The sequence below is a fragment of the Yamadazyma tenuis genome, chromosome 6 (assembly GCF_029203305.1).
Source record: "Yamadazyma tenuis chromosome 6, complete sequence".
Lineage (NCBI taxonomy): Eukaryota > Fungi > Ascomycota > Pichiomycetes > Serinales > Debaryomycetaceae > Yamadazyma > Yamadazyma tenuis.
This window is the reverse complement of record NC_089466.1, coordinates 651,228-666,267: the sequence shown is the minus strand read 5'-3', so window position 1 is coordinate 666,267 and position 15,040 is coordinate 651,228. Positions and strand designations below refer to the sequence as shown.

The 15,040-nt window shown below is 41.4% G+C and overlaps 7 protein-coding genes across 7 annotated transcripts; 4 read left to right on the top strand and 3 right to left on the bottom strand. All coding sequences in view use genetic code 12, as the record gives it.

Moving 5' to 3' along the window:
• Nucleotides 1–13: 13 nt before the first annotated feature.
• On the top strand, nucleotides 14–502 carry DPH4 (Diphthamide biosynthesis protein 4; the record flags this gene model as incomplete). Its single annotated transcript, XM_006686924.1, has 1 exon — nucleotides 14–502. One exon carries the CDS (start codon nucleotides 14–16, stop codon nucleotides 500–502), a length of 489 nt encoding a protein of 162 aa, XP_006686987.1.
• A 44-nt stretch (nucleotides 503–546) lies between these two features.
• Nucleotides 547–2,499, bottom strand: PSN45_004528 (uncharacterized protein; the record flags this gene model as incomplete). The annotated part of the gene is made up of 1 exon (XM_006686923.2): nucleotides 547–2,499. One exon carries the CDS (start codon nucleotides 2,497–2,499, stop codon nucleotides 547–549), a length of 1,953 nt encoding a protein of 650 aa, XP_006686986.1.
• A 961-nt stretch (nucleotides 2,500–3,460) lies between these two features.
• Nucleotides 3,461–4,369, top strand: PSN45_004527 (uncharacterized protein; the record flags this gene model as incomplete). Its single annotated transcript, XM_006687313.1, has 1 exon — nucleotides 3,461–4,369. The coding sequence occupies one exon, from the start codon at nucleotides 3,461–3,463 to the stop codon at nucleotides 4,367–4,369; it is 909 nt and encodes a 302-aa protein (XP_006687376.1).
• A 318-nt stretch (nucleotides 4,370–4,687) lies between these two features.
• YTA12 (Mitochondrial inner membrane m-AAA protease component) lies at nucleotides 4,688–7,438 on the top strand (the record flags this gene model as incomplete). The annotated part of the gene is made up of 1 exon (XM_006686925.2): nucleotides 4,688–7,438. The coding sequence occupies one exon, from the start codon at nucleotides 4,688–4,690 to the stop codon at nucleotides 7,436–7,438; it is 2,751 nt and encodes a 916-aa protein (XP_006686988.2).
• Nucleotides 7,439–7,604: 166 nt separating this feature from the next.
• NPL6 (chromatin structure-remodeling complex subunit RSC7) lies at nucleotides 7,605–8,960 on the top strand (the record flags this gene model as incomplete). The annotated part of the gene is made up of 1 exon (XM_006686926.2): nucleotides 7,605–8,960. The coding sequence occupies one exon, from the start codon at nucleotides 7,605–7,607 to the stop codon at nucleotides 8,958–8,960; it is 1,356 nt and encodes a 451-aa protein (XP_006686989.2).
• Nucleotides 8,961–9,069: 109 nt separating this feature from the next.
• Nucleotides 9,070–11,109, bottom strand: PSN45_004524 (uncharacterized protein; the record flags this gene model as incomplete). Its single annotated transcript, XM_006686927.2, has 1 exon — nucleotides 9,070–11,109. The coding sequence occupies one exon, from the start codon at nucleotides 11,107–11,109 to the stop codon at nucleotides 9,070–9,072; it is 2,040 nt and encodes a 679-aa protein (XP_006686990.2).
• A 628-nt stretch (nucleotides 11,110–11,737) lies between these two features.
• Nucleotides 11,738–14,708, bottom strand: PSN45_004523 (uncharacterized protein; the record flags this gene model as incomplete). Its single annotated transcript, XM_066158314.1, has 2 exons — nucleotides 11,738–11,748; nucleotides 11,996–14,708. 2 exons carry the CDS (start codon nucleotides 14,706–14,708, stop codon nucleotides 11,738–11,740), a joined length of 2,724 nt encoding a protein of 907 aa, XP_066014411.1.
• Between the last annotated feature and the right edge of the window lie 332 nt (nucleotides 14,709–15,040).

Here is a 15,040-nt window from a genome sequence, read left to right as displayed (position 1 = left end):
TTCTCGGTGCAAAATGGATGAGATAACAGTGGGGAGAAGAAGTTATTATGAGATACTAGGGGTTTCTGTAGATAGCAGCGACGCACAAATTAAGACTGCCTACAAACAGAAGCTACTATCCAATCACCCCGATAAAGCCGCTCACCACAGCAATATATCTACCGACACCGAAATCAACCTCATTCAAGAGGCCTATAGGGTTCTTGTCAACCAAGATACCCGAGATGAGTATCGTGAAAAGCTCGATTCGTTCACGCAAACTCAAGGTGTAAATCTCAATGGAGATGGCCTTGACATCTACAGTCTAGGGGATTTTGACATATATGAAGATGTTTACATCAAATCGTGTCCCCGGTGTACCAGCGAGCAGGCCATGAAGATCACTCAGGCAGATTTGATTAATGGAACAGGTGATGGGGTCGGCAACTACGAGATTATTGTTCAGTGCAGTGACTGTAGTTTGTGGATACGAGTGGAATACTCCGAGGAGTTATCGGAATAGAATTGGATACTGGTGACTAAGTCATATACGCGTAAATATATTAGTTATAAAGTTTCGTTGTAAGTCCATATTTTTTCTGCTTCACAAACAGCATTCAAGGCTTCACCCATGGCCTTGAGGTCAGTCATTAAGTTTACGTGCCCATGGCTAGTTGCAAATCTGCCCACAATCTGGCCCTTCTTGGTTGTAGGATCATATACTTCGAATCCTCTTCGTTCCGGCATTAACCATTTTTGATGTACCACTCCATCTCCATGTCCATAGAAGAAATCGTAGTAGTTGCCGTCTTTTATATCCTGTTCGCTGGATACGTTAGATCCTCTTACAGACGGGACAGTGTTACCGTATACAATGGCCATGGGAGGGTACTTAGCTTCTAACTCTGGTTTGTATGAGAGATCCAATAGGAAATCATGGGCTTTTTTCAAGGAGTCAGCAAGGTAAGTATACGCCAGGTCAAAAGAAACCGTGAACCCATCTTCGTCTTCGGTGGGAGACGGCGAAGCTTCTTTTTCTGCCACATCAAACGTCTCAGACCTAGGAGATCTTGACAAGGGAGATAACGACCTCACTTTAATTGAGCGTAGCCTCGAGCTAATTGACGTCAATGAGTTCTCAAGTAGGGTGGAACCGGTTCCCAAACTCGACTGTCCTGTGAAAATCTCCAGTTTCCTCTCCAATCTTGACTTTGCAACAAGCGGATTCAAGTTGTATTCTACCCATGTATCAGGATTGAAAAGATCTAGCACATACGGCTCATGTGTTTCCCTATTGTAGAACACCTTCCCGCTTAAGGGGAGGAAATTGAATGAAGATCTCATCATAAAGTTGGCTTCAGCCGTCAAAATCCTATCCAGAAACAACACTGATTCACCAGTTCGGATGGGGCCTAGGATATTGAGACACTCGGAAGGAACTCCAACGTAGATAATCGACCTGAAGAGTTTGGGGTTTTTGTGGAGCGTTCTGTGGGTAATTAAACCTCCCATGGAGTGGCAGATGACTAGTGTAGGTTCACCAGTGTCATCGTATATCTTCTGCAAAAACGCTTCCAACTGCTGAGAAACAAACTCTCCACTTAACCTCCAATCGTAGCCAAATTCCTTGACCCTGGTGTTCGGGTTGTTGGACAATCGCTTGATGAAACTTTTGCACAAATCAATAGGACCTATATTTTTCAAGACTCCATCGGGAATGATATATTTGGAGGCATTGACTTCATCTTCAAGAGATGGGCCCAAGAGCAAGTTGATTTTACGTAGGTTGAATCCAGCCTTAAGAGGAATCCATACCCGCTTGTGGGTCTGGGCATCTCTCAAGATGGATCCTCGGTAGCCTCCCAATATCACTATGTTACCTTTGATTCTCAGGTATATCGACTCATATTCTTCCATGGGCTTGGCATTGCTGCTTATATGAGGAATGAATTCGTTATACTTATTGGCAATTGAGTGCTTGACGGCCCGGAACCGCACGTCGTCGCGTGTTCGGACGGTTTTGAAGTAGTTTGCTTCGTTTAAGGTATTTAGCGATTCTTGTCTCACCAACTTTAACCTGATATCCTCTTTGATTTCTTCAGAATCACCGTTGAGGTTGTTAAAGATATTGAAGTTGGGAAGCCGGTGCTGCACCTGACTGTACAAATTGGACTTCAAACTGGAGAAAGTCCCTCCAAATGGTAATTGGAATGAAAAGATCTTCTTGGTAGGCTCATTGTCAATGATTTCACCACCTACAAACGAATTGGCATCGTTTCGGGAAAGTGGTCTTGCAAGGCTGGGGTGTTGGGAGGTACTGTTGGATACACCCCCCAAATCAATGATATCGTCTTCATCCAAATCAGATTCATTTTCTGGACTATGGTCCAGACCATCAGGAGGTGATCCAGTACTGCCCAAGGCCTCCCCCGGTAGCTCATCAGAGTGTGTGGATGATTCCGTGGATATTATAGCATAAGTACTGGGTCCCAGTTCAGGAATACTCGAAGCCTCGTTCATGAAAACAGGTTATTCTATTTTAAATTATCATCGGTCCTGCAAAATCGCCGGTCGTAAAGCGAGGATATTTAACATTTCGCAACTTTCGGGACCGGCAGTAAAATGGATGGAAATCCTCAAGAAAAGCACCAGAAGCTGTACATCATAAAGGAACAGCCTGCACGGAACGGGGTGGGAAATTCCCGACAACTTGATAGAATGCCATGGCTTAAGCGCTTTTCTGTCACTTTGACAGATGACTGAGATGGGGTCAGGGCAAGACTGCAACGCAGCCAGGGCCAGACTGCGATGAGGCCAGGGCCACACACCAGCTTTGAAGCAACACCCTATTGTGAAACTGTCAAACTAGTAAATACGCCAACTAGTAGCATGAACAATATTTAGACCAACCCGAGAGTTGAATTACGCTTTGCATTTGTGAACGAGTTGACTTCATTCTTTTGTGCTCCAGGTCTACCGGGTGAATCGGCAAAGCACTAGTTTACAACGAGGCAAAGGCACAGTACCGTAAGGCTGGGGCCATGTCAAAAGTAAATAGGTCCGAAGTTTAATATAAATACCGGGGCTCCTGCTGGCAGCCTCGCATTCAAACCTGCTTAGCGCATTTATTCCTAAGGCACCCCGTTTATTTTTTACCCTCGCCTCCTGTCAACGTTTAACGAGCAATTTAGTGACTCTTGCTGTCTGTCACAGTGTCAAAATAAACGTTTTAGATTACAGTGTGCAAACCAAAAACGCTTAATTTGCACCCATTACACGTTGGACCCCATAGCTAATAAGCTTTAAACTTTACCATATCCAACATGGTGATGCTTTTACAGCAATTTTATAATTAGTATTTCAGTCACCACAGAGTATGTTTTAATGTGGTTTGGGCTGTGTTTGCGCCCATGGCTTGTTTTGTGGTCCATATATACTCACAATCACCCGCGTGCTATCCCACCTTGCGTACCTTCGGATCATGTTGGTGTTGAAGCTCTTGTTGTGTATCACTTTTGTTGTTTCTTACCCCGTATCTTTGGACTTGAGTCAGTCTTTGGACTTCCAAGTAATTTCTTCCAACGTCCGAACCGATACAAAATGGAGGTTTTGTCATGAACACAGATGGAAAGAGCGCAAAGTCCAGTTGATACAAACACTTCACCACCACGCAACTTCCAAGTTGCCAACCCTTATTGGGTTGCAAGAAGTGAAACATAACCAGCTCATGGATTTAGAAGAAGGATTAAACCACTTAACTGATGGTAAGGACTGGGATTATTTTGGAGTAGGTCGTGACAACGGAAAGAAAAAGGGTGAATATGCCCCTATATTCTACAGAAAATCACAATGGGAGTTACTAAACGGCACTACTGAGTGGCTTAGCCCCACGCCTCGTCTTCCCTCCAAGGCATGGGGTGCAGCCGATGTACGGATTGTCACAATAACCACTTTCAAAAACAAGGAAACAGGCATAATCATTAATATGCTCAATACCCACTTTGACCACAAGAGTCAATTGGCTCGTGGAAAGTCGTCCAAGTTGATTCTTGACTGGATACATCAAATTCCTAATGACCATGAAACATTTGTTTCGGGCGATTTCAACTCCCAATCCAGTGATGCTTCCTATAAAACTCTCATACAAGACCTTTCTGATACTCGAAAGGTGAGCCGTGTCAAAGATACGCAAATGGCTACATACACCGGATTTGAGCCTGAAGATCCGTCCACTGTGATTGATTTTGTGTGGTGTGCCAAGGATGCTAATAAGGAGAATTCGCACACCTCTGTCAACAAATACAATGTGTTGGACACGTGGACGGAACGTGGCTATAGATACTCAGACCATCGTCCGGTGGTGGTGGAGTTTTCTGTGAAACCAAGATGAACTTGATGAGTGTTTCTTTATATATTTACTCAATCGTAAATTTGTTTTTAATTACTGCAAAATATTGAGCGCCAGCGGTTTTGTAGGAGGCACACGAATTTGTGTGCGAAAACTGTTCAAAATTTTCGCTTTTGAGGGCAAACACTTAACTTCACTATGCTTCAAATAATCAGACCTAGGTTTACGCCTCGGGCAATTTCTGGAGCCGTGAAGGTCGGTTTTGGAATACAGCCCATTCGTACATTCCGTATATCAAAGAGTTTGTTCAACCAGCATTCCAGAAACAAAATAGATGAAGAAATCAAAACACTCAAGAAAATGAGACAACTGTTGAAGAATGCCGGATTGATCGAAAGAATACAGATCCACCTCAACATAAGGTCCCAAGAACGCAAGGTAGCTACCTTGAAGCTCACTGAGAAAATGCTGGCGTATGAAGAGAAAATAAAGACCCCTGCTATTCATTTCAATGGTATGGATCCTTTAGATGTCACTTCTGTTAAGACTTTAAAGGTATACTTCGATTTCAACATGGATACCTTCTTTAGAGAATGTGACAACTTTAAGAATGCAAAGCTCACACCTCCTGATGTCCTATTGGATAACTTGGTTGCCGAATTCAAGGAGGCTCATCCCGAGGTGACACCTTTGACCAGGGAAGACATTTTGTACTATTATCACATCTGCTATGATTTGTCTAACGGATATACGTTTTTACAGGATATCAAGATTGAAGACTCCAAGGTGCAATTGATGTTGTACAGTTTCTTGGACGTGGAGGACTTTGAAGATCTCTCAAGTCCAATTCTGTCGGTAGCCCAGGAATTGAGTTTGAGCGAAGATCTAGTGACCAATTGGTTTGATATCTTTAAATTGTTGATGGACATTCCATTCCCTAAAGAAGGTGAAGTCAACCGTTGCCCCATTTCTCCTCGGGAATATAACGGGTTTCAAATCGGAATTGAAGCTGTCTCTGAGCAGATCAACGACACGGTTGAAAAATTATCTTTAGGTAATTTTTTCAACCGTGAGAGCGGTAATAAAGAAGGGTCAACAAAGAGTTCATCACCCAACAACAATTCCACTAGTGAAAAGCAGCAGAACAACAAAAAGAAGGATAACAACAAACCTCCTTTTGCATTTGAGATTGACCTCACCCCCGGTCGGTTGTTCAATATAGGATTCGTGGTGGTTGTATTAGGATACTTATGGGCCAGAGTATACTCGGAACGCTTTGTGGAAGTTACCTTCCAGAAGTTTACCACAGATTTCTTGGAAAAAGGATTGGTCAGTAGATTGTTGGTGGTGAATAACAAGACTGTAACCATTGTTTTACATGATTCTGCAAAGGGTGAACGCTCCGCAGAATACTATTTCACTATTGGGTCGGTTGAGTCATTTGAAAATGCCTTGAAACAAGTTCAAGATCAATTGAATATTGACCAATCAGCCAGAATACCAGTTGTTTATACGACTCTGGGTTCCACCGCCAAATTCTTGATCAATTTTGTTCCAACTATTCTCTTGTTATCCATAATCTACTATATGGGTAAAAGAGCCAGTAATATGGGAGGAATGGGAGGACCATTAGGATTTGCAAAGTCCAACGCTAAGAAGTTCAATCAAGAAACTGATATTAAAGTTCGGTTCAAAGATGTGGCTGGTATGAACGAAGCTAAAGAAGAAGTCATGGAATTTGTTAAGTTTTTAAAGAGCCCTGAAAAGTATGAAAAACTTGGTGCCAAAATTCCCAGAGGTGCCATTTTGTCTGGACCTCCAGGTACTGGTAAAACGTTGCTTGCAAAGGCAACTGCTGGCGAAGCAGATGTTCCATTCTATTCAGTCTCTGGTTCAGAATTCGTAGAAATGTTCGTTGGTGTTGGTGCTTCCAGAGTCCGTGATTTATTTAAAATGGCACGAGAAAACGCTCCTTCTATTGTTTTTGTTGATGAAATCGACGCTATTGGTAAAGCTAGAACTAAAGGGAATGCTAATGGTGCTAATGATGAAAGAGAAACAACCTTGAATCAGTTATTGGTTGAAATGGATGGTTTTGATACCTCCGACCATGTTGTGGTTTTAGCTGGTACCAACAGGGTAGACATTTTGGATAAGGCTTTAACAAGACCAGGAAGATTTGACAGACATATTACTATTGATAACCCCGAATTGAGTGATCGTAAGGATATCTTTGATGTCCATTTGAAGAAGATCAAGTTGAGAGAAAACGTTGACCATGACTTATCTGGAAGATTGGCAGCTTTGACTCCTGGGTTCTCTGGTGCAGATATTGCAAATGTGTGTAATGAAGCTGCCTTAATTGCTGCCAGATATAATCAAACTTCAGTGGACTTGAAGCACTTTGAGTTGGCCATTGAAAGAGTCATTGGTGGAATCGAGAAGAAGTCTAAGGTATTACTTCCAGAAGAGAAAAAGATTGTGGCATACCACGAAGCTGGACATGCCATTTGCGGTTGGTACTTGAGATATGCTAATCCTTTATTAAAGGTTTCTATTGTTCCAAGAGGCCAAGGTACTTTGGGATACGCTCAATACTTACCTCCAGACCAGTATCTTTTGAATACCAAGCAATTGGTTGACAGAATGATTATGACTTTGGGAGGCCGTGTTTCCGAAGAATTGTTTTTCAAATCAGTTACTGGCGGAGCTCATGATGATTTCAAGAAGGTCACCCAGATTGCCCAGTCAATGGTATTGAGATACGGTATGTCTCCTGCAATTGGAATGGTCAATTATGCTGATACTCGGTCGCAAGATAATTTGACCAAACCATTTAGTGATGAGACCAACAAAATTATCGATGAAGAAATTGAGAGAATTGTCAGCGAATGCTATGAAAAGTGCCGGGACTTGTTACAGGAAAGAAGAACTGAAGTGGAGCTTGTTGCTCTGGAATTATTGAGGAAAGAGTTCATTACCAGACAAGACATGATTAGGCTTCTCGGAAAGAGACCATTTCCAGAAAACAACGATGCTTTTGATAAGTACCTCGACAGCAAGCCACCATACCAAGACTTGCAACAACCAGATGAACCTGCTAATGCATAAGCATGAATGAACCGTATATAAACCCATATATCTAATCCTTGTAAATAAAGTAACATGAACTGTACTTGATAAATATGCACGACCTTTTCTTGGACGTCGCACTCGCACCCTCACGAAAAACAAATCAACGCGAGTACAATTCACCTCAACTCAACTGAACTGAATAATGCCAACAAAGCGTAGCACTAGAAGCAATATTTCTTCACCAACGGCGTCTCCTCAGAGCAGAAGAAGAACTGCTGCGAGGAAAGCAGATCTTTCTGGTTTGGATTTAGATCCCGAACCTGCTGATGATGACGAGTACAGTGAACCAGGACAGGATGAAGACCCTGATGATTCTATACTAAACGATGAAGAAGATGTTAAGCCTGCCAAACGGAAAAGAGATATTCTGAGTGTCAAATCTAAAGATTCTGACGACGACGATGACGACGAGGAAGATGACGAGGAAGATGACAAAGAGGAAGAAGATGATGAAAAAGAAGAGTATGCGAGAGACAACGATGAAGAAGAAAATCAGGAAGGACAACCCAAGCCCAAAGTAGGACCAAAGATTAAGATCAAGAAACCGGCTCCCAAGAAAAGAGGAAGAAAGAGAACCAAGTTAACGTTGGCAGAAGATGGAGTTTACTACGATGAAGAGGGCAACTTGTTACGCGTTACCAATGACGAAATCGTGGTAGATGATGAAGATCCCAAGGCAATCGAAAAGATCGATATCGATGGTAACTTACTTGGAGGAAGAAGGTTCATAAATAAAACATTCACAGTTTTGGGTCAAGGCGACAGGAAATATATGATCTCTACAGAACCTGCTAGATTGGTTGGGTTCAGAGATTCATACTTGTTGTTCAAAACCCACACCAGATTGTTTAAAAAGGTTTGTACCAACGAAGAGAAGATGGACTTGATTGACAGGAATATCATTCCAAACTCCTATAAAGGTCGGTCTGTAAATTTGGTGACTGCAAGGTCAATCTATAGAGAATTTGGAGCCAAGATCTTGGATAATGGTAGAAAGGTGCTTGATGATTTCTGGGAACAGCAAGCAAGAGACAATGGTGATGTGGAAGGTGAATATGCTGATCCTACCGAACTTTATAACTACAACATGAGTAAAAGTGCTGGTTATGATGCAACCTCTACCAACCAACCACTGCAATTATCTGGTGCCGCTTTGGTCAGTTATCAATCAGATCCCACCTGGATGTATCAAATTGCCATGCAAACTCGTGAATTGAATGCTCGTTTTTTGGAAGGGAGAAGTGAAGCTTTCAGCGGATTCAAAGACACCTACACGGGACATACTTTTGTTCCTTCTGGGACCCAGCCTTCGAAGTATAAGATTAGCAAAATTGGAGAATCTGAAACTCTCACCTTCGATACCAAATTTTCAAACTCCAATATAAGACAGAAGTTCACTGCATTGAGTTCAATTCCTAAACTGGTAATTGATACTATCAAAGATGAAACTGTTAAAGCCGCTATATTGGAGCAAATTAGATACGAAAACTCTTTGTAATATATTATAATTAACTGAAGCTGGTGCTTTATAACACATCAAATGTAGTGTAAATATTTAGATGCTATGGAGAATTGAAGACTATTATATAGTAGTTTTTTTTCATATCCTAGTCACCTCGTGGGGTATCTTGCGATGGAGAGACAGGGGGATATGCTTGAGTCTGAACAGGTGTGGCCTTTGTTGGGGGAGCAAACAATTCTGGGTGTGGACGTTGGTAATACTGGGGAACCTTATAAGGTTCCTGTGGGAAGTTATGGACTCCAGGGACAGGAACAGATGATGTTGTTACTGCGTCAAATGCTAACGAGTTAAGATTAGTGATAGCTTTTTGGTTATCATTAATGTTAACATTGGTGTACGTGTTGATTACACCATTGGTGTTGGTATCAGGGATGATAGTGACGTGAGAGTTGGTGTTGACATTTGGGTTCGTGTTGAGGATGGGATTGGTGTCCGTGTTGGGGTTCTGGAGTATAGGGGGTAAAGTAGAGGCCGTAGAATTCTCCGGTTGTGAGGTATTTGCAAAACTTGAAGCCGGTGTATAGTCTTTAGGTGGACTGTCAGACCTATTTGGGGTTAACATTTCGTGAGTTTCAGTCTCATCCATCACATCGTCGTCCATATCATCCTCTTGGTCCACCACAATGAGGTTGCCATCATGTGAGTCATCCATGTCACCATCCATTGAGTAGTCAGCCTCATAGTACTCGCCATCCTTGTTAATCCTCTTCTTCTCCATATGTGCTCTTAACTCAAAGTCCACCTTAGTCTTTCTCCGTCCCACATGAACGGTGATATCCCCCTCCTCGACCACTTCTGCGTGCTTCTTAGAGAAGGCCACTTCAGCTTTGGCCTCCTTTCCAGAAATCTTATGATTGACCCTTATATGTTTTGCCAAAGTATCATGTCTGGTGAATATTCTTGGCCCAATACTAGGGTTCTGTTTCACACAAACAAAACACTTGAAAAGCTTCTTCTTCTTCGAATGGACTGTTTCCTGGTGACGTATCAATTCATACTTTCTGGAAAACCTTCTTAAACACATTTTACCATGTTCGTCAGCAGAAGGTAATTGACATTCATGAACCACATCTGGATCATAATTAGAGGACTTGGTTGAAATCCTAGTATTTGCTCTCTTAATAATCTTACGAGCAAGTTTGGGTTCAATTGTTATCCTCTTTCTGTCTTTTGGAGCCAATGATTTTAAGTCACTGTTGATAAATGTGTCCCCATCCATGTCAACAGGTTCACCATCAGCATTCAATAGTTGACTATTTAAGCCTGAATGTTGTATCATCATATGTTTGCCATCAAGAGGAGTATTGGAACCGGATGAGTAGTTTTCATTATCTTCATTGGTAGACGTATTATCATCGTACATGTCTTCATCCTCGTCTTCGTCTTCATCTTCGTCATCTAGACCATCTGTGATCCGTCTTGATCTTTTTCCAACATTATCTCTGTTGAAACTAACGTATTGCTGTCGGAAGTTATAGCTGGAATAGTCCTTGATGAACCGTAAGTAACATTCATTCATGTTGAATTGAATGATGCACAAAAAGTGATAAATTGCCGGTTTCCAAGTTAGCAAATTATAGATTTCCCAATAATTCAACGACAGAATCACTTCGGTGAGAAATCGAACGGCCCTGGTCGACAAGTTAAGATTGTGGGCGTCGACGGAGATTTTAATTAACATATCAAAGTTCTTCTCCACAATCAAGTACAATTTGGACGCCAAGGGATTGTTCAAGTTTTGATACATCGGTAACCCGTCAAAAAGATTGATGGCCTTTCCATTCAATTTCTCATATTCATCACCAGTTATATGTTCATACTCATATAGTATACTCAATAGCTTGTAAATGTGTTCACTGTACTGGGTGATATTTTTAGGCTGTCCTAATACCAATAATTGGATAATTTGAGACTTGTCGATATCTCCATCTTCCACCAACCTATCAAGGAATGGAACTGGGGATTTTGTTGTTTTATCGTTGGAATTTGAAACATTATCAGCAACATTTTGGAGGTGCTCATGAAAGGGGTTCTGATTATCATACAGACTAGCAATTTGAGACGCAGTTGGAGTATGTGATATATTCTGCGTGGTAGCCACAGACGTACTCAACATAGAAGCCATATTTGGGAAACAACTACTTCAAATAATGGAAAACTCTAGCAATGCTTTTGCTTGCAAAAAATGATAGAAAAACCTTTGAAGTTTCTCGGTTGGCAAAAAAATGCGAAAAATCCACACAAAGCCGGGCGCCTTCTTAACAATGTTGCCCCAGGGGTAGTAACAATAAACCAAGTATAGTGAATAAACTATACAATTCACCACTTGATGGTCTTTGTCGGTTGGCTGTTTGTGGATTGTACAAAAAAGAATCAAACACTGAGTTCAAATAACTTGTCTTTTTTGCAATAGGGATTCGTCAGTTTTTAGCACCCTAAGGATAATATTGAGACTTGCCGTACCAACCAAGATGGAAAAAGTCGGTAAAACTAGGAATATAAAAGGAAAATGTGCCTGTTCCAAATTTAAGCACTGATAGGAAGTATTGAAATAGTAGAAAATGTGGATGCTTTTATTGGATTAGTATCTGTAAAGCGCTGACCTAGTGGGAGATTTTGTTTGACAACAGGTTTTTTTTTCTTTTGACTGCAATTTTTTTAGATGTGCGCACGCCTTTTTATTCCAATTGGCTGAGATTGAATAACTGCAAAAAACACCAAATATGCAGCGATAAGTGAGATTTTGAGTTACCTTAGCTGTTTGCTTATGAATTGAAAAAAAAATAATTTTTAGTCATTGAATAATTAACCTATATAATTCCGATCTAAGTATTTCGTGTGATGTTGCAAATTGATGCTGTACAACATTTATTAGGTTGGGTTTTGTTTTTTTTCATCTCTCTCCTCCTCTTTGGCAGTGTAGTAATTACTTGCAAACGAAATAATCGGACCCTGGAAACCTGGAGCTGGGACCGAACGTTGATCTGACGTGGGTGTAGATGTCGGCATACGAACTGAATTCTGCACCGGTGGCTTGTGCATTTGTGGAAGGTTCAAATACCCTCCCAGAGGGTTAAATTGCTGCGATGATCCCATTTGGTTGGTAATAGGAATCTGTTGTTGCAGATACGGGAACTGGCTCGCCATATAGCTATAAGGCACTGTTCCACCAGGGTATGTGTATTTGCCGGTTGGTGGAGCGGTATGATTTTCCGTGCCACTATTGGCGGCCAAATTGCCTTCATCAGGAGATGTGGAGGCTCTGGAGTCAGATACGGCACCTTCGTTTCCGTAGTCCAGACTTTCAGTATCTTTTGGGTCTTTTTTGTTGAGCCTTTCTCGAGTGTTAAACAGTAAGAATCCAGCATAATTAGGTTTCAAGGTGAAGTCTTCATTCAAAAACTGTGGGTGTGGTAAAGGTCGAGTGGTTATTTCCAAAAGCTCTCCTTGACTAGTCCTGTTAGGATCTTCGATGATTTCAACGTTTTCTTTGGCATAATTGACCGCAAGTTTATTCTCTTTACCTGTGACCCCATGCTTTCGACGAATATGACGAGCCAAAGAATCATGTCTTGGATAACTCTGGATCTTGCTGCCGTTCCTCAGGCAATAAAGACATTTGTAAATCTTCTTTCTGGTAGCATGTACAAATTCTTGGTGACGCAACAACTCGTTTTTACCATAAAAGATCTTAAGACAAGGGGTATATGATGTGGGATCAAGTAAATGACATTGGTGAATAACTTGTGTAGCACGAGGTTTGTACTTGACAATAGGACGGTCTGGATTACGTATGGCCTTTTCATATGGCTCTTCATCACTTGAAATGTCACTAGAATCGTAGTCACCAGAAGCATCGGCAGATCCATAAATATCGTTTTCCTGTTTAAGTGTAGCCAGTGAACTTTGTTCAATTTCCAGGAACTTTCCCTGGAAAACTCCAGCATCATTTCTTCCAGAGCCAGACTTAAGTGTAACATTAGTCGATCCGTTTTGAAATACGTCCTCCAAAGCACCTTGTGGAAGAGGCTTATGGACATCTTCTTGAACTTCTGGACGAACGTGCTCCTGTGGAGCAACATAGTTTTGTCTCCACCGTAGAGCTGGAGCCTGTTTAGGAGATTTGTGACCAGAAGGTGGGTCATGTGACACTGAGCTTGAGTCATATGTTTCAGTGTGGACTACCTCTCTCTTATCTCCTGCACCAGAATCCACGACTTGAGAAGTTTGAGGTAGAGTAGTAGTTTGGGTTTGCACAGGAGACACAATGGGAACTTCCGGTTGAGATTGAGGAGGTGCACACGGTACTGGCTGGGCATTTGGCACAGCCAGCTTTATTTCAGACTGGTCTAACAGGTGGTCAAGTTGTTGCCTTTCTGGTTGATTTTGCAACTGGGTTTCACGATGAGACTGAGGTTGCATAGGCAGTATTTGAGGTTTGGTCTGTGCTGATGAAGTGGCCATTAAAGGAACCTGTGGTTGTATTGGTTGGACTTCTTGCTGTAATGGTGAAGGAATCTGTGAAGAAGGTTGTGATTGAATTTGATCATTGGGCTTCATCGGAGCAAACGGCATATAAGGATATAAACCTTGGGCTTTGGCCACGGGTGGAAGGTACATTCCTTGAGATACACCGAATACCCCAGGCTGGCCGTAGTTCATCTGCACTGGTGGAGGTTGTAACGGTCTAAGTTGATAACCGAAATTATGCTGTTGAGAGTATGGGAAATTCAAAGCTGGGGTTGCGGTGAATGGAGATGACTGCATATCTTCAGTGCTAGGTGCCATTCGATTGAACTCAGGTTGTTGAGTTACTGATTCATTGATCTCGTTTGCAGCGTACAGCGATTTTTGGTTTCCAATTTGAATAGTCTCAGATATCTTCGCTGGTTCCTGTTTTATCTTCTCATCATATTTTGAGGCAGTATAGCCTTGTTGTTTCAATCTCTGGGTTTTCTTTTTATACCGCCTATTTGGGGGATTTTTTCGTAAGCGAATGTCAATATAAGGTGTGATATGAACATCAGCATACTTTTGTTCAACATTGTCCTTGAGTGTATGATAGGAAAAGTTATAAAATGGGTAAGGGAAAGGATATTGAAATCCCTGGTAAAGGTTCTTTTCCAAATAGTTCTTGGGGGGCCTGATTAAAGTTTCGTATGTTTCCACAATGTCAAAGTCCAACAATACCAAAAACAGCTTGAAGTTTGGTAAATAGTTAATCAAGTGGTATACTTCCCAAAATTGAAGAGAGTATATCAAGTTAACCAAAAATTTCGTCAAGTGGGAGGAGACATTCAAATTGGAATACGTTAGTATACACAGTTGGATCTGCTCAAAGTTGTCAATAAGGATTTTGGAAAGGTAGTTATCTGGGTATCTCTTTGAATTGAAATACTCGTTTTGTTTTAATGTAGGAATAGAAGTAGTCAATGTAAAAATACTTGATTCAAACATGGGTCTCTGGGATTCGATTCCATTCACCATAGCATTCAATAGCTCAGTGAGATATTGAGAATAAGCAGGTATTGGTAAGGTATTATCTTTACTTTCGATATTTGAGGTTGTTGGAGGTTGGAACTTAAGTAAGGATTTCCAAATTGGATCATACAGTTTCGAAGCATCCGGATCAAACCCTGACAAAGGACCGGTAGGAAACCTTCCTTGGATTCTCAGAATGAGATCCATTGGTAGATAAGTCAAAGTTGCATTGGCCTGGGCCATTATGTAGGTTACTTAGTAAGTAGAATCTGTTAATCTCACCAAAGAAAAAAATATTCCAACTTTTTGCGAACGAGCATTCGTTGCAACAATGGCTGATATAATGTTTAATGTGTAATGTAACCTGGGATCTTCAGAATTAAAAACTCAGAAAACTTACTTCTTAAAGGAGAATATATACAATATGCATTGTATAGTTATTTTAGGAAACTTTTTAAGGCAATTCCAAACACTGGAATATCCCTAATCTCCACTTGGAGCCGTCCAACGTAGGAAGAATACGAATGAGCAGTTGATTTTACCCAAAAGGTTCCAGACAATCGAGAACTCATTTT